General features: G+C 40.4%; 1 protein-coding gene across 8 annotated transcripts in view; it reads right to left on the bottom strand.

Moving 5' to 3' along the window:
* The window catches only part of AFF3 (ALF transcription elongation factor 3), a 572,861-nt gene that overhangs the window by 138,958 nt on the left and 415,885 nt on the right, over positions 1 to 18,018 (bottom strand). For 5 of the 8 annotated variants that reach the window (XM_047854476.1, XM_047854481.1, XM_047854474.1 and 2 more), the window contains one exon: positions 16,934 to 16,987. The exons of the other annotated variants lie outside the window; for them this stretch is intronic. In XM_047854476.1, coding sequence (XP_047710432.1) covers positions 16,934 to 16,987 — 54 coding nt within the window. The remainder of the gene's footprint in view (positions 1 to 16,933; positions 16,988 to 18,018) is intronic. 8 annotated transcript variants of the gene reach the window in all.

Genomic DNA, 18,018 nt, shown 5'->3' with positions numbered 1-18,018 from the left:
GGAAAATCCTCTTAAAAGTGATTTTAGAGGTGAAGAGGCTTTGGGGATAATCGAGACCAGTGGTTTATAAACTGTCAGTGGTAGTGGTGGCACCCCAACTCTTTCTTCAGAGGAAAACCTGTGCAGGAAGGTAGGGGCCTCAGGTAAGTATCTTCAGACACTTTTCCCTCCTGCCAGGAAATAGCACTGTGAAAAAGCAAATGGCCACCGTGCCATCAGTGAGAGAGCCTGTGAGCAGGTGATAGGATCAAGAGAAAAATGAACTTAAGGGAAAAGCTCCCCCAGTAGGAGGGCTGTTGGATAGAAGGTAGAAATTCATTCTGGGGGATGTCTTATTTCAGGAGGATATTGAATTAGTGATTAGGGCCCAGGAAGGGCTAAGTTCATGTAGTTGACTAAAGTGATCTAAAATGTGGAAGGTGTCAAGGACTCCTCTGAACAGCCTTCTTGCCCTTCTTGGTAGAGCTTCTGGAAGAAGTGACTAGTTGTTAGCCTCCAGGGTTGGCAGCTAAGCCTGACAGAGTGGCAAGGTCAGGGCTTTGCTGGAACACAGGGAAGGTGTGGCCTCTGCCCTGGCCCCCACCACCTCCTCTGGGTTGAGCCCTCCTCCTGCCAAATCCCACTGTTAACTCTTCCCCTGCAGCACTAAGTCCCAAGGCAGAGAAAAGCCCTAACTGCTACCTCTGGTTCTGGCCTTTGCTGAGGTCTCCCATCTGCATGGTGGCCCCTGTGGCCAGGGAGGCAGGACAGAGAATTCTGCTTGTCCCTTGCTCGTAGCTGCTTCTGAAGCATCACTGTTCCTTATTCTTACTCTTCTATCTGATCCACAGCAGCAATAGTTGGGAAGAGGTTACGAGGCTATGGAGGCTGGAGGCGGTGGTCTGACTGGGATATGCAGAGCCAGGAGGAAGATTGGCTGATAAGATAAAGCCTTTGGAGGAGTTTTCTGTGACAGAAGAGGGATCATGACCAAATCCTGGAGTGCTACATGTTGTGTCCTCACCTGCAATGCCTGGCCTCCTTCCTCTGCAATCTTTGAGAGTCCATTCCAAGAACTGCTCCTCTAGGAAGTCCACCAGATGATCCACCTTCCCTGGTGTCCCCTCTTCTCTGAACCCCATTAAGGATCAGTTGTCTTGGTTGCGAGCCAGTAGTTCTCTTCCCTCCTCCAGACTTGTGAGACCAAGATGGTGCTTGAAACTCTTGTGTCCTCTGGGGAGTCAGGTTATCTGGTACCAGGTTAAATGCAGCAGAAGAATGTGAAAGTGTGAAAGCATCCAGCCAGCTTAGCTTCTAGGGCTGGGGCTGTTCTGGCAGCTGCAAGGGACTCTGAGCCCGTCAGGATGCACACCTCTTATCAGAGCTGCTGTCACCTTACACTGAAATGCCTTCTTTATGCTCCAGCCTTACCTCCTGCGGGATGAACTTCTTTTGAGCAGGGGCCATGCCATATTTCCATGTTTCTTATTTCCAGTGCTGGGCCCCAAACAGAGCAGGAGCTTAACAAATTAACAGATTCCCCAAGTGAACCAAATGGAAATGAACAGACTGCTATGGGGTTACAGAGAAAACAGGTGGGTGATAGAACGAGAGGAGAAGGGGGATCAAAAACAGTGAGATGGAAATTTCATTACTGATTGCAACTCAAGTCAGTATTAACTGAGAGTAACATTAACATTGTTACCCAGAATGGGTAACTTTAAATGGGATTCTGCAAGAAAAATTTTCTTTTTCTCTGTGTATGTTTCAGTTAGATTCTCGGAACAACCCTTCTTTCTATCCCCCAGATGTTGCAAATACTGGGTGTGCCCAAACCTAATTTTCATATGGAAACAGTTTACATGCCACTACAATTTATCTATTATCATCACTTACAGTACTTCTAAATCTTTTCTATTAGAGAAAAACACTTATACTTTTTATATTCGTTAAGGTGATTTCAACCAAAGAAAAACCATAGCATTGGTGGGCGTTACAGAAATGGCATTGCCTCCTGGAACCTGCAATTTTTAAATCTTAGGTTTGTTGCTGGTTCTGCGATAACCAGGGAATGGCTATTATGTGCTCCCAGACAAGACTTTCTCCTGTGATACCAGGTACTTCTATCTTCCCCTTATTACCCAAAGATAAAGTTGTTAATTTACTTTTTTTTTTTTTAAGAATTAAAGAATGAACTTAAAAGCCAGTGAGTTTTGGTACCTTATTTATACACTCTTAAGTTGGTCAGTAAGAAAAACACTCAAAACACCTCTTCTGCTGCATCATTATTTCGAATGTTAAGGGATCCTATATAAAAGCAGTCTTTTTCACTGTGTAAATACATACTTTTTACTTCTCGATGATTTTAAGAACTCTCTAGACCAGACATTAGAGATGGGTGCTTTAGACTTTCAAAGGATTTTATGGACTCAGGTCAAATTTTGACTGAAGGAAGACCCATTTGGTGACTCTTGCCCCACTGATTGGGTGGCAGGTGTAAAGACAGGGCATAGTTGGTGTGAACCACGAGCAGTGAGTCCAGGTGCTCTGAGTGTGGGTGGACAAGGTCCTGGCTTTACTTCCCAGGGTTCTTTACTTGCTTGGTGACCTGCTGGTAATAGTGACGTTCAATTTCCTTCTCTATAAAAGAGAAAATAAAACACTCTCTCCAAACTATTGTACTATCTAAAAAACGATATGTGCACAAAAGCATTTGTGCTGCCAGGAAGACATTATCAGAAGTTGTCATTTGGTTATATGACATACTGTAATTTCATAACTATGGAATTTATCTAGTAAAGCCTTACATCTCCCTTTCATTAACTCACAAGAGTGCAGCTCTTTTAACTGATCCAGCCAGCACCCTGGGTCGTTTTCACCCCCAAAACTCATAAATTATTTGCTGCCTTCCCTGTTCCATTCTGGTGTTTCATGTGTCTGGGTCAACATTTCTTTCACCAATTTGGGGTGTTCTTTAGCTTAGCTGTTAAGATTTATGAAGTGGCTGAAAGTTGCCAGCACTGTTTTGAGAACTAGCAAGAACAGTTTCATTTCTGGGCCAGTAGTGGGCATGCATCCATACCTACTCAATGACCTTCAAATGTGCAACATGTCATATTTTAACCCAAGTTACAGTGAGATATAGGAAATGGGTGACTACTGTATTGGAAAACGTGCTGATTTGGAGTTAATTTTTGACTTCTAACTTTGTCACCTACCAGCTTGATGTCCCTGAGTAAATTACTGGGCCTTTTCAGGCCTCTACTTCTGAATGTAAATTGAGAGTGAATAAAATACATCTCAACTTAAAAGATTATTGGGCAACTGAATAAGATAATGTAGACAAAAACATTCTGCAAATTTTAAAGCACAGAATAAGTATGAGGGATTCTAATAGTGTAGGCTCAGAGTCTTATATACAGTAGGCCCTCCATAAATGGGAAATGGATTGAAGGGCTACCAGCAACCACAACTAATTCCTCTGGCAACTTGACATGTAATCCAGAGGTGAGGGAGAGTGGGAAAAAAGGGTTGGTAGATTAACTTGGGCTCAAATTATGACAAATATTGTCATTTCAGCATGCTTCGATCAGCTTACCTAACCGACACGGGGATGAAAACAATGAACTTCAACATCTGGTTATGTGTTTCTAAGGAATCCGTTCAAATGACAAAACACAAGGAACACATTTGATTCTAGAAGGCAGTATCCTTCGATTGTCCCCTGGGCCCACTGGAAAGGCAGGCAACAGGCCAACCCCATTAACTATCTGGAGAAGACAGACATCCAGGTGTGGGAGCAGGAAACTGCATTCTCGTTACTTCTTCCGCTCCAGACCCACCCACCCCTTGGCCTCTATCCTGCTGTCCAGCCCACCTGAGACTAGACAGCCCATGCTGCTGTGCTCTCTTGCTTCTCTTCTTCTGCCTGCACTTGTAGCTGGTTTCCCTCATGTTTGCATTTAATCCTTCTATTGTTCACTGCAGTTCCTGGTGTTTCATGTCCCTTCTTTAAGGTCACAGACTAACTTTCAAGTGTCTATGGAATCCCCTCAGCACCTGTTTGATGGCCTACGTGTAGCAGGTGATCAATACCCGCTGATGAGGAGCCCCGGCAGCTGTTACAGAGCTGGGACCTGGCCCTGGAGGCCAGGGGAGTCTTAGGAGCACAATGACCTGGTTAAGCCTGTCTTAAAGGAAGATGGTCTTTAAGGCAGCCTACATGGGTGAGGGAAGCCAGCTTATAAGAGGGAAAAACTGCTTCAGGTCCATAATGCCTCGTCTGAAACCCTCAGGTCTGGATGTGTTTTGGGGATCCAGAACTTCCTTTTAGAAAGGCAAACTGATGGAGCGCCTGGGTGGCGCAGTCGGTTAAGCGTCCGACTTCAGCCAGGTCACCATCTCGCGGTCCGTGAGTTCGAGCCCCGCGTCAGGCTCTGGGCTGATGGCTCAGAGCCTGGAGCCTGTTTCCGATTCTGTGTCTCCCTCTCTCTCTGCCCCTCCCCCGTTCATGCTCTGTCTCTCTCTGTCCCCCCCCCCCCCCCAAAAAAAAAAAGAAAGGCAAACTGATGCCTCCATCACATACTCTGTAACATCTGGGCAGGGTCTGGGGTGGTTGCATGAACAGTCATAGGAAGTGAGACCAAAGTTAAAAACAGCTTGCAGCCAGTTCTACCAAATGAGTTGTGTTTTTTTTTTTAAACTTCAAGCCTTTAGAGCTTTTAAAATATGTGAATTGAGGGACAGACTGTGGATTGATGTTTTAAAGGAAAGTCTTCTAAGGAGGATGGTCTTGTTAACCAAAGACTAGTTCTTTTCAGTACCTCAGGGGAAATGAGTGAGAAGTCAGAGGAGGAACTGCTCAGGCCAATAGAATGAAGTGCTCAGGCCAATAGAATGTGAGCTGTCAGTAGTGTGGGGCCATGGTGGAGGGAGGGAGAGGTGCAGGAGGGTGGTGGGCAATGGGGGAGGAGAGGGAAGCTGGTCACAGGATGTAATGGAGTGTATGCCAAAGCTACCAAAGGCGGCCAGGGAGAAGCCCCTGGATAGGGCAGCCAATGGCTTTTAGGACAGGTATGAGAGTAATCAGTTTGAAATTGTTTGCATTGCTTTCCATAAGACCTCTCCTTGCCCACCCCACATGCCAGTCAATTCTCTCGAACAGCGCTAACACAAATAGAATGTGAGTCACCTATGGAATTTAAAACTTGCTAGTAGCTATGTTACAAAAAGTAAAATGGTGAACTTAATTTTAATAATATATTTATTGAACCCAATATACACCAAATATTGTCATTTCAACATAAAAATTACTGAGATCGTTTATATATGTATTTTTGCACCAAGTGTTTGACACCTGGTGTGTACTTGACACTATCTCAGGGTGGGGTCTCCACACTTCCAGTGTCTGTGGCCACCTGTGCCTGGTGGCTCCTGGACTGGGCAGCACAGCTCTAGATGTCACAGCTGGGCCAGCCTCATACCTCAGGTGACTCAGACCCCACACTCTGCTTCCCCCTGGGTGAGTCTCCCAGGTGGGATCCTAGTACACTCCATACTTCTACCTGTATACAGCTTGACTCATTTAATTCACCAGCTTACCAACAACCAGGGGATTAATGCTAGGTACCTACCTACCTTTATGATCATAAATATACTCTTTTTAGTGAAAGCTCTTGAGGTAGGCTGGAAGTATGCCTTTAAGTTGCAAAGAAAAAACAATCCAGGTAATGTATGTTCCTGTAAAAACTGTGAGTTTACATGCATCTCCATACCTGCACAGGATGCAGGAGGGAGGGTTATCTCTGCTTCCACTTTTTTCATTATAAATGACCATGGTTACTTCCAACAACCTTAATAAGCAGAATATTTCTCAAACTAACAAAACAGCACTATATCTTCGTTTTTTCAAAATTACATTTGTAATGTATAATTCTGAGAATTCATGGGCACTTACAAGCATCTGAATGCCATAAAATAGGAGAACTGATGAAGCAGCTGAAATAAAGTATCTGTAAAACTAAAGATGATCAATCACAGAGTTTCTTTCCCTGGCCCAAGAACTCCCTAGAATCTGTGAAAAGCTTGCTCGTGGGAGAAGCACCCCACGCTGCTCCAACAGGGCACTTAGTGAACATGAGTCATCGCCATCCCATGGGGGACACTCACTCTTCACAGCCTGATGGCCTCACACAACAGTTAGCTGTCCAAACCCATTCAAACAAAATTGATTTTTTTGTGTATGAGTGTGCAGATAAAATTCACAAATGAATTGCCCAAGAAATCACTTTGACATATTATCACATAAAATCTTGGCTGCTTGGAAGAACTGTAAAAAGTTTCATTAATATGGTTTCATCCTCCATCTCCTCACATGAACATCACAGCATGTTATAGTGGCAAGACGCAGGTGGTTCATGCCCAGGAAGTGAAAATCACTGCATCGTAGCTGAACAGTATACAATTTTAAGCCAGTTTACCTTATGATTCTATTCTTTAAACTCTGTATTACATTTAATGTAAAAGGTCCATTCCAGGGTATGCATCCCCAGTCTGCCCACATTTAGTTTGCCACAAAAGAGAATCATTATACTTATTGTGATACTATATTGCTCTGGACATGTGGTCTCTGGAAGCCCAGAATTTGGACTAATGAAAGCTCTGCACAGCACACTGTGGGATTTCTATGGACTAGGGGGATTCTTGATGACTGTGGAGAAGCAGTCAGCCAGCCTTGCTGCTCCCTTTGCTCTCCTCTTCCTTGATCTCTCTCTCCTAAGGGGGGAGGGGGGGGGGTGAAGCCCTTGTCACACCTGTAAGATCTGAAGGCATTAGGTCTCTTATCCTGACTTTGCTTCCCCACCCCAAGGGAAAGGCATTCATCTGGCTTTTCATAGTCAGAGAACAGAAGTAGGAGAAAGCTGTAGAGGAGGAGTTCCATAAAATTTTGGATCAGCTTCCTGAAGATTTGAGAATTCTCGATGCCATGTAGGGTCCCGCCACCTACTTAGCTGGGCAACACTGCAGGTGAATGAGATGACCTTTTGTCCACCCCTGCTCTGGGTATGGGGAGTGGCGTGTGTGTGCGTGTGTGTGTGTGTGTGTGTGTGTGTGCGTGTTTTTGAGATTGTACCTATCCTACCTTAAAAAAGACTTTCCAACCACAAGACTATCTGTAAAAGCCTCGAATTTTTTTTTTCAGAGAAAAAATATGCAAGCTTCAGGTCTATAGAGCAAATGTAGTAAGAAGAGCAGTAAGTAAGATCATGAGTTAGGTTTTTGTACATCTGTTGTAAAGGCTAATTCTTTTTTTTTTTTCATAAGAAAGATAATTCTGTTCTTGTAGAAAGGCCCTTGTGATCAAAACAAGAGAAAAATGGGTCATGCCAAGGATCGCGGCTCTGATAACTCTTTTCGGGCTCTGACAGCTCTACTGGGTATTCAGAGCTGATAATGTGAGGATCTGAGTCCTCCTGGTTCTGATGTTAAATACTTAAAACGGGAATAATAAAACCAAGTCTGCCTTCTTTACAGGTTGTTGTTGAAGACAGTGTGATGTAAGAGAATTGAAAGTGCTTTGAAAATCACTACTTTATGATCATTAATAAGGCAGTAAACAAACACCAGACTTTGTGTACTTGCAACTTCCTGATGTATCTATCTACTGCCTGTAGCATGAGGCCTCATCTATGATATTCTCTGATGTTTATGTCTGCTTTTTCCTTTTCCAAAACTTCTCTGTATATTCCCAGGCCATTCAAAATAGAATTTCAAGTGTGTATCATTGGTAGGATTGGGCAGTAGCACACTGCTATCTTGTTCCTGGAACTAACCCAAAGTTCTAGGAACCAGAATATCTCTACATTTCCCAGTCTGAAAACTTTGATCTATGCAACAACAATCTCTAAATCAGGCATCTCTAATCTTTGCCTTTGGACCACTGTTTTAGCAGTGGTTTTTTTTTTTTTTTTTTTTTTAAAGCTTATTTCCCAGCCCCCAGAGCAGCTATGTGTCTTCTGGTACTGTTAACAATGGAGTTTTGGGGCCAATCTGGGCATCTCTTCAGCACACTAACTGTCCAAGAGTCTGCCTGTGACTCATGCCTTGGACTGCCCAGCATTGGGGTGCTGGATGGCTGTCACCAAACATTTGAAAATTTGGAAATTCCACCTCAAGCTCAACTCCAAGACTGTTGATCCTGGCTAACTACATTCATGCAAAATAGTCCAAGCACTGACTCACTTTGGGAATCTGGGCATTCTTGAGCTTTTGATATTGAGACAGTGGAAAACTTTGTATCAGTATAGATGCTACCAATAATTTTTATCCATTTAAGCACTTGATCTTTTACATATTTACCCAGAAATGTCTGAGTCTTACCACAGATCAGAGTTAACACTCTTTTGCAAGGAAAGACTGATTCACAGTGCTAATAAACACACATTCATAGACACCAAGTGAGAACATTATAGGCATTTAGGCATCGGTATGCTGTAATTTTTATCAGAGACCTTGTACACGTTTTGTTAGATTTACACCCAAGTATTTTCCTTTATTTGAAGCTACGGTAAATGGTATTGCATATTTCTTTTGGTTTCTACTTGTCACTAGAATACAGAAATGCTATTGATTTTTAAAAAAAAATGTTTATATTTATTTATTTTTGAGAGAGAGAGAGAGAGAGAGAGAGAGAGAGAGAGAGAGAGAGAGACAGTGTGAGCAGGGGAGGAGCAGAGAGAGAGGGAGACACAGAATCTGAAGCAGGCTCCAGGCTCTTAGCTGTTAGCACAGCGCCCGATGTGGGCCCGAACCCACGAACTGTGAGATCATGAACTGAGCTGACGTCGGACGCCCAACTGACTGAGCCACCCTGGTGCCCCAATGCAATTGATTTTTGCATGTTGATCTTATATCATACAACCTTCCAGAACTCATTTGGTAGTTCTGTTTGATAGGTTCTTTGGGATTTTCTATACAGACAAGCATGTTGTCTCCAAGTAGAGACAGTTTCTTGCCATCCTGCAGTGGCTAGAACTTTCAGTGTTACATTGATTAAGAGTGATGACAGCAAAGAACCTGACCTTGCTCTTGATCTTAGAAGAAAAGCACTCATTCTTGTACTACTAAGTATGAAGTTAACTGTTAGCTTTAACTATTTTGCACATGTTCTTTAAGAGGTGGAGGAAGCCTCTTCTATTCCCAGTGTATCAAGGGTTTTTATGATGAACAGTTGTTACATTTTGTAAAATGCTTTTTCTGTGTCAATTCATGTGATCATATGCATTTTCCTCTTTAGCTTGTTGATATAATAGATTGCATGGATTCATTTTCACATATTGAACCAGCCTTGCATACCTGGGATAAATCCTACTTGGTCATGGTATATTATTCCTTTTATACATTGTTGGATTCAACTTGCTAACATTTCCCTAAAAAAATTTTTTTTAATTTGTAAGTTCATGAGAGATATTGGTATATAATATTCTTTTGTTTTGTTTTGTTTTTGTCTGGTTTTGGCATCAGGATACTATTGGCCTCATATGATTTGGGAAGTGCTCCCTTCTAATTTTTTCTGGAAAGGACTGTACAAAATTAATGTTTATTCTTCTTTATATATATGATAAAATTCTCCAGTGAAAACACCTGTGCCTAGAGATTTCTTTTTGGGGGGAAGCTTTTAAATGACAAAGTAAATTTCTTTAACAGTCATAGGGCTATTCAGGTTAACTACTTCAACTTGGCTGAGTTCTCATAATTTGTGGGTTTTCAAGGAATTGATCCATTTCGTGTAAAATGTCAGATGTATGTGTGTAGAATTATGTTCTTAGGATTGCCTTATTCTTCTGACATCTGCAAGGTCTTACAGTGATACCCCTTGTTTTGTTCCTAATATTGGCTATTTGTATTTTCTCTCTTGTTTATCTTCAATCTTGCTAGAATTTTATTAATTTCTTCAAAGAACCGGCTTTTTGCTTCTTAATTTTTCTTTTGTTTTCCTGTTTTTGATATCATTGATTTTATTTAAAAAATTGTTAAGGTTTATTTATTTTTTAGAGAGAGAGACAGAGTGTGAGCAGGGGAGGGGCAGAGAGAGAGAGAGGGAGACACAGAATCTGAAGTAGGCTCCAGGCTCTGAGCTGTCAGCACAGAGCCCGACGTGGGGCTCAAACTCACAAACCGTGAACTGTGAGATCATGACCTGAGCCGAAGTCAGATGCCAAACTGACTGGGCCAACCAGGTGCCCGATGTCATTGATTTTAGCTCTTATTTTTGTTATTTCTTCTCTTCTGCTTGTCTTGGGTGTATTTTGCTTTTCTTTTTCTAGCTTAAGGTAGGACTAAGATAATTGACTTGAGATATTTGCTCATTTCTAATGTAAGCATTCAGTGCTATAAATTTCCAACTTGATACTGTTTTAGGTGCATCCCACAACACTTTGATATGTTGTGTTTTCATTTTCAGTCATTTTTTATGTGTCTTATAAATCTCCTTTGAAATTTCCTCTTTGGCCTATGAGCTATGTAGAAGTAAGCTGTTTGATTTCCAAGTGTTTGGAGATTTTCCTATCGTCTGTTATTTATTTTTGGTTTGATTCTGTTATGGTCAGAGAATATACTATATATGATTTCAATTCTTTTACACTTTATTTTTTTTTATTTTTAATGTTTATTTTTGAGAGAGAGAGAGAGAGAGAGAGAGAGAGAGAGAAAGAGAGAGAGAGAGCGAGCAGGGGAGGGCAGAGAGAGAGGGAGACACAGAATCTGAATCAGGCTCCAGACTCTGAGCTGTCAGCACAGAGCCTGACGTGGGGCTCAAACTCACAGACCATGAGATCATGACCTGAGCCAAAGTCGGACGCTTAACCGACTGAGCCACCCAGGCACCCCAATTTCAGTTCTTTTAAATTTGGTAGGGTTTGTTTTATGACCCAGAATAAGGCTTATCTTGGTGAATGTCCCATGAGTACTTGAAAAGAAGGCATATTCTAACTGTTGTTGGATGAAATGTTCTATTAATGTCAACTAGATCCTTATTGCTTGATGGTATTGTTCAATCCCTCTATATCATTGTTGATTTCCTGTCTAATAGTCTATTAATTGCTGAAAGTGGGGTTTTGAAATCCCTAACTATAATTGTAGATTTGTCTATTTATCTTTTCAGCAATATCAGGTTTTGCTTCATGTGTTTTGAAGTGCTTTTGTTTCTAAATATACATTTCAGGTTGGTATATCTTTTTGGTGGATTAATCCTTTTATCATTATGTAACTTCCCTCTTTGTCCCTTGCAATTTTCTTTGCTCTAAACCCTACCTTTAAAATATTAATATAGCCATTCCTAAATTTTAAAATTAATTTTTACATGATGTGTCTTTCTGTGTTTGAAATGAGTTTCTTGTAGGCCCTAAGTATTTGGGTCATTTTAAAAAAATCCACTCTACCAATCTCTGTATTTTAATTGGTGTATTTAGACCATTTACATTGAATGTAATTTTTGATATGTTAGGGTTTATGTCTGCCATATTATTAGTTATTCATTGTTTTTATCTTTTGTTTCTCATTCTTCTTTTTTTTTCTTGCCTTCATGTGGGTTACTTGAACATTTTTTAGAGATCCATTTTGATTTTTGTTTTTGAGTATAATGCTTGTATAGTTTTCTTAAGGGTTGCTCTCAGTATTGCCATACACATAGATAACTTATCACAGCCTATTGGTATCCACTTAGAGTGAAATGTAGAAATTTTAACTCTATTTAAGTTCCTTTATACTCTCTACTATGAAAACTATATTTACCTGTTCACCTGGAATTGTACTAGTTTTAGAAGTTTAAGTATGAAATATTCAAGGTCTGTGGTCTCTGACCTTCCAGTGTGACATTGAGGTCTCAGAGCCATTACTGTATCCAGTGATATCTTATTGTATCTTACATAACACACCCTCCTTTATGCCCATAGGTGTAATTAAAAAAAAAAAAAAGAATATAGCCAACTACTCTGGTAGATCTCAGATGTAACACAAAAGCCCTAGGCAGAAGGTCAGCATCAGTATATAGTGTCATGTCTTTGGTTGCAATTGGGTAAAATGAAGTACTGGGAATTGGAAGGTATGGATTTCACCACGGAGACCCACTCGACTTTCAGAATTTGGATCCTATACTATCTTTGGATTCAAACCAACAAAGCAACTAATCATGTTTCCTGTATTTTACTTGCTTTTCTAGCCCCTGGGTTCACCTAGTTAGTGGATTAAAAGTATACAGTTCTAGATCATGGATACACTCTGCTTCTATGTCAGTGTGCTAATACCCAACTAACCCATATTTCAAAATGTTCAGGCAATAACCAAGGTGAATTTTAATTTTGTAGTGATTTTACATGCGTATCATATATTTATTACTAATAAATTCATTATAGTATAAGGAAATATATTAGAGGCAAAGTCAGGTACCCAACATATTTGGTGTAATGGTAGAGATAGAAACTAAGCTAGAACTTAAAGTCGTGTAGCATTATCACAGGAGAAGTAGGAGAGGATCTCATGTTAGAACCAAGAGAGACTCTCATAGGATAATTAGAAGAAAGCGCTCTCAGCAGAGAGAGTGGTATGAACAAAGGCATGTAGAAGAAAGATCCCAGGGCATGAGAGAGGGATAGTGCCAGTTTAGATGGTGCCTTCGGTATGTGGGGACTACGGGTAGGTATGTGGAAGATGAAGCTAGAAAAATAAATAGGGAAGGAAGATCACACAAGATTCTAAAATCTAGGTTTAGAATTTGAACTTAGTTTTTGGTAGTACATAGTTATCGAAGGTTTTAGAGAAGAAAGTGGATGATTAGAACTATATATTAGATAAATTAATCTGGCAGCATCATATAGATGGAATGAAGAAACTGGGGGCAGGGAGACCAGGCTTCTATAGAGGACAGGGAAGGGAGAAGGGAAGGCCTAAACTCAGGTTGCATGGAGACGTATAGAAAAAGAATTATGTAGGAGAAGTTGTGGGCATAGAACTTGATAGGATATAGCAAGTAACCGAGTTTTGGTGCCAAGGATGGGAGAGAAACCAAAGTTTCGAGTCTTGGGGTCATTGTTCGCAAAAGTACGTGATATAAGAGAAAGAGCTGGGGAAAGAATGGAGAAGAGTATTAGATTCTGAACATATAGGATTTGGGGTCTCAGTGGATGGAAGGAAAGACTGGTTAGAAGCTCAAGGAAGACATCAGAGTTAGGGATCTTGATTTGAGAGGCATCTGGACAGAGATGAGAGTTAAAGCTATGGGAATGGATTAAGATCACTACGAGAAGGATGCAGAGAAAAAGAAACAGACCAAAGCCTGAACCCTGCTAGGAAAACCAAGAGAACACAGTAGGATCGCAGACAAGGAATAGATGGTTCAAAGAGGGCATGATCAGTGGGTCACTGGCTGCAAAGACATCAAGGAAATTATAGACTCAAAAAGGGCCACTGGTTTCGCCCAGTGACAAGTGACAGGTGACATGGTGGCCCACAATGACATTGCCAAAGGTGGCAGTAGTAGACAAGCAGTCAGGGAGAAGAACCCATGAGAGCTCAGTAGCTACAATGGTTGATGGCTGTGGCCATGTTTGTTTTGTTTGGGGAAATATGAACAGGCTATAGGCCCAAGTAGGAAGAGCATCTAAGAAAATAACAAGATAGGAGGGAAGAGATGAGGTCAGGGGCACCAGAGGAGAAAAGGATCAGGCATTTCTTCTACTGAGATGGGAGAGAAGCAGGCAGGGATAAAGCTAGAAAAAAGTTGAAGGTGAAAACAATGGAAACATAGGTATTGTTTCAAAGGTACTGTACACATGACCAGATTATTTTTCTTTTTAATCAAAAACTGCTTTTTTGATGAAATTAATATGATTCAGTTAGGACAAAGGTGGTTTCCAAATCTGACTAATCATTAAAATGAATTGTGAAACTTTTCAAACATACATATTTGTAGGCCCAAACCCAGCCACACCAAATCAGAATCTCTGGTGGAGTGGCCCAGGAATCTGCATTTTAAAGCCCTTTCAGTGCTCTGAAGGTTAGCTGGGTATGGGACCTCCTGAGTATGGTTTTCAACCAAGGGTGTATATCAGAATCACACGGGCAGGTACTGGTTAACTGAGACTGCAGAGCACAGCTATTCATATTTCAAAGAGCTCCCCAGATGATCTGAGGTACACCCTGGTTAAGAAGCATGGTAAAGAGATTGGACTGAAAAAATAAACTAATTGGACAGAACACTGAAATTCACCGTATCAATTGGTTATCTGTTATTTACGTCACCTGACAATTTCCTTTGGACATTTCTCGTATCAAAATGGCATCTGCTCCTAACCTGGCTGTCACAGGTGGACTGATGTGTTTCTCTCTGGCTTCTCAGTGCCTTTCCACAGGCAGCCAGGCCTGCAGGGATGCCATCTGTGGCTCCTTGGAGAGAGCCTGGCTTTGAATTTTTTGAAGTCTCTTTAAGGGAAAATATACAGAATAACATTGTTCTTTCTCTGAACTAATGATACAAGGTATCTTATAAAAGAAACAAAAATGCAGAATGGAGGAAAGGTGATAGAAAAAGCAATGATGGTTCCTATTTCACTAATCTGAAAGAAAATACTATCAGGCAGATTCATAATTAATTTGGTCAGAAAAAATCCTTGCACCATTTGGTCAATTTTTTTTTTTTTTAAGCAGCAGCAACAAGATAACAATTACAGAAATGAGAGCCTGGCACATAGTTGCTTGGCTCTGAGGGAGGCCATAAGCCCAGCCCTTTTAATGCCTCTCAAAGAAATACAAAATTTTCTTTTATCCCACATGATGGTGTGATCCAATTCCTGCTCCAGCAGCCCCAGCTCTCATCTGTTGGAGTCTTTAAATTTACGGCACAGAAGGAAACTGTCAGCTTCTCTCCCCTTTTATAGGACATTCACATTTGCATACTCAACAGACAGTACAAGCCTCAAAGGCCATATTCCCCAAAATGCAATAATCCTACATTTGAAATACGAAAGATATAATAGTAGCATGAAAATATTCTTACCCCGATGAAGGCTGGCTCCAGCTGTGGCTTAGTAAGTCAAAAACTAGTAAACTTGCTTGTAATAACATCCTAAAAATTCCAAAGGTTATTTTCCCCCATCCACAGTTAAAAAGCCATCTCCTACAGAACAGGGTCACGTCTGTGACGTGTCCAGATTAAGGCAAGAAGTTTCTTGCTTCTAGTAATTTGTCTGGTTAGAGATTAAAGAAAAAAAAAATCTGTCTTGAAGCTGTCAGTTAATATTTTTTAACTTAAAAAAAAGCCATCTTCATGCTTCACAGCAGAACTGTGTGATTTTTAAACAGAGTAAATTCTTCTCCATATCAGGTATCTGAAAGTTTTTTTTTTTTTTCATTTTAGCGCAAGGCAAGCAAACAAAAGGTTATCTGCGAAGTTTCAAATGCATCGGAGTAACATAAACTGAAGTTAGTTAGCTTTCTTTGATATAGAATTACTGACACATCTCACTGAAAAAACAAAATCCTCCTTGCAATTAATAAAGAATTGTGGTATTCTAACAAAGCTGGAAGCTAAGGATCTTCAAATTCCAAATCTTTCCATTCCTGGATGAGCTTTGGTATTCAGATGTTAATAGGATGCCTGCCTTCTTTTGGCCAGTATTCAGGCTAAAGAGTCTGTGAAACAGACTTTTTCCATTCTATGACCTCAGTTTTAGGATTTCTTTCTTGCAAAATGTTAGTTATTTTACTTGGCAGATTGCCAGAATTCATTCTTACTTTCTCTCGTCCTTCTGTTACTTTATCTCTTTTCCCTTCTTTTTTCTCTCCCTTCTTCAACTTATCTTGCTTTGATAAATTATGGATTTAAATTAAAGTCCAGTTGGACCTAAATTTACATGGTGTTTGGTAGGGTTGCTAGAATTAGCAAATAAAAAATACGGGATGTCCAGTTAAATTTGAAGTTCAGGTAAAAAAAACAAATAATTTTTAATATATGCCCCAATTATTATAGAATACATAGTTATACTAAAAAAATTATTTCCAAATATCGCATGGGATATACCAATGCTAAAGATTACTCATTGTTACTCTAAAATTCAAATTTAACTGCATGTCTTGTATTTTATCTGGCAATCCTAGTTTGGAGGTTAAATGGAAGGGATTAAAAAAAAACTAGCAAAGACATGTATTCACAACTGGAAGAAGAGAAATTTCCATTCCTATCCTCATGAATGCTTTTTGTCTAGGTATAACTCTCCATGGCATTGGTTTATTTTTGACCCATCAAGTTTTACTAACAGACCCACAGAGCATACCACAGCCTGATACTGAAGAAGTCCATAGGGTTTCAGCTTTGGATCACCCAAGTCCTGAATTTACAAAGTGGGTCCCCTCAGACAACATGGGATCTCAGCCCAGCCACAAAACCATACAAATACTCAAGTTTCAATTGATCATTCTCCTTCAAAATTTGTACATCAAATTTAATATTTTCAAAGGCACTGAATGAATTTTCCCTCTGTGGTTCCCACTCTGAGGCAATTTAGCATGGTTAGTAACAGTGATTATTAGGAAAAACAATATAATTCAATTATACTTCAAAATGCAATTAAATGATCACTTCTTGGACATTTTGAAAGGGAAGATGAAAGTACTGATATGGTCCAGACATTTAAAGATAAGATAAAGATCTTAACTACATTAATTATTAATTCAATTGCATTTTCCAACATCTAAGTACACCCAGGGGTGACACATAATTCAGAAATGGTGTTCTCTTGTTCAAAGACATATTAATATTCAGTATTTTGAAAATATGTTGAAGTCTACTAGCCAGAATAGAGATTGTATAGAAGTATAGTTAAAAGCATGGGCTCAGGAATCAGAGTGAGTTCAAATCCCCGCTGTCACACACTAGCTGTGTGATGCTGGGCAAGTTACTTACCCTCTCTGTGCATCATTTCCCTTATCTGTAAATGGGGATAACCATTCCAGAGAGCTGTGAGAATGATATGAGTAAGATGCTTAGAATAGTTCCTAGCACATAGTAAAGGGCTCAGTAAATTTTGGGGGTGAGGATTTTAGCCAAAACTGTCAACAGGAAAACAAAACTCACAAAATCAGAGATTGGCTTCATTTTTGCAACTGGCCTAGGAGAAAAATGATTTTTTTCCCCTGTGGCCAAATGGATAATATATTTATATTTTTCAAAATAAAAAAAACACTATTTTGTGTACTTATCCATTAAAAAATCTTTTTGTTTTCACAGTATACAACTTTTTGGTTGTGTGAAATTAGCATCTAATTGTTTTAATAAGTGAAGCTGTATGGTTAACAGTTCTACCGAACTATTGGTTGCTTTTCTTGTCTCATCCTGATTATTATTCTCTTTACTCTCCCAAACTCCAAAAGCAAATGAATGGCACTTTTTCCTCCATTCCTAAAAGCCAATTAATCTAACTCAATCTTCTAGGCTTTAGTGTTAAGCAGACTTTCAAATGAAACAGTCCCCAGTCACTGGGTTTCCTGCCATCTGGTCACTTTGAACTTCATTTGTTTGTGTTTTGAACCAGGAATGGAGTCCAGCAGTGCTAGGTCTACGCTACAACGCAGCTCAGGTGTCTGCAGTCGGAGGCAGTGTTAAAGAAAGACTGCTTTCAAGTCAGACACCTCTAGGGTAACGTCCTGGCTTGGCCACGCTACCTGTGTGAGCTCCCTGAGACTCGCTTTCTATAATTATCTATGAAAATATTCTGGGGCACCTGGGGGGCTCAGTCGGTTAAGTGTCTAACTTGGGCTCAGGTCATGATCTCATGGTTCATGAGTTTGAGCCCCACGTCTGGCTATCTGCTGTCAGCACAGAGCCCGCTTAGGATCCTCTGTCCCCCTCTCTCTCTGCCCCTCCCCTGCTCACACGTGCATCCATATGCTCTCTTACTTTCAAAAACAATAATAAGTAAACTTTAAAAAAAGAGAGAGCTAATACTGTCTACTTTTTTGAGTTGCTATGAAGATTCAGAGTTGATTCAC

The sequence above is a fragment of the Prionailurus viverrinus genome, chromosome A3 (assembly GCF_022837055.1).
Source record: "Prionailurus viverrinus isolate Anna chromosome A3, UM_Priviv_1.0, whole genome shotgun sequence".
NCBI classification, from domain to species: Eukaryota; Metazoa; Chordata; class Mammalia; order Carnivora; family Felidae; genus Prionailurus; species Prionailurus viverrinus.
This window is presented reverse-complemented; position numbering and strand designations above follow the sequence as displayed.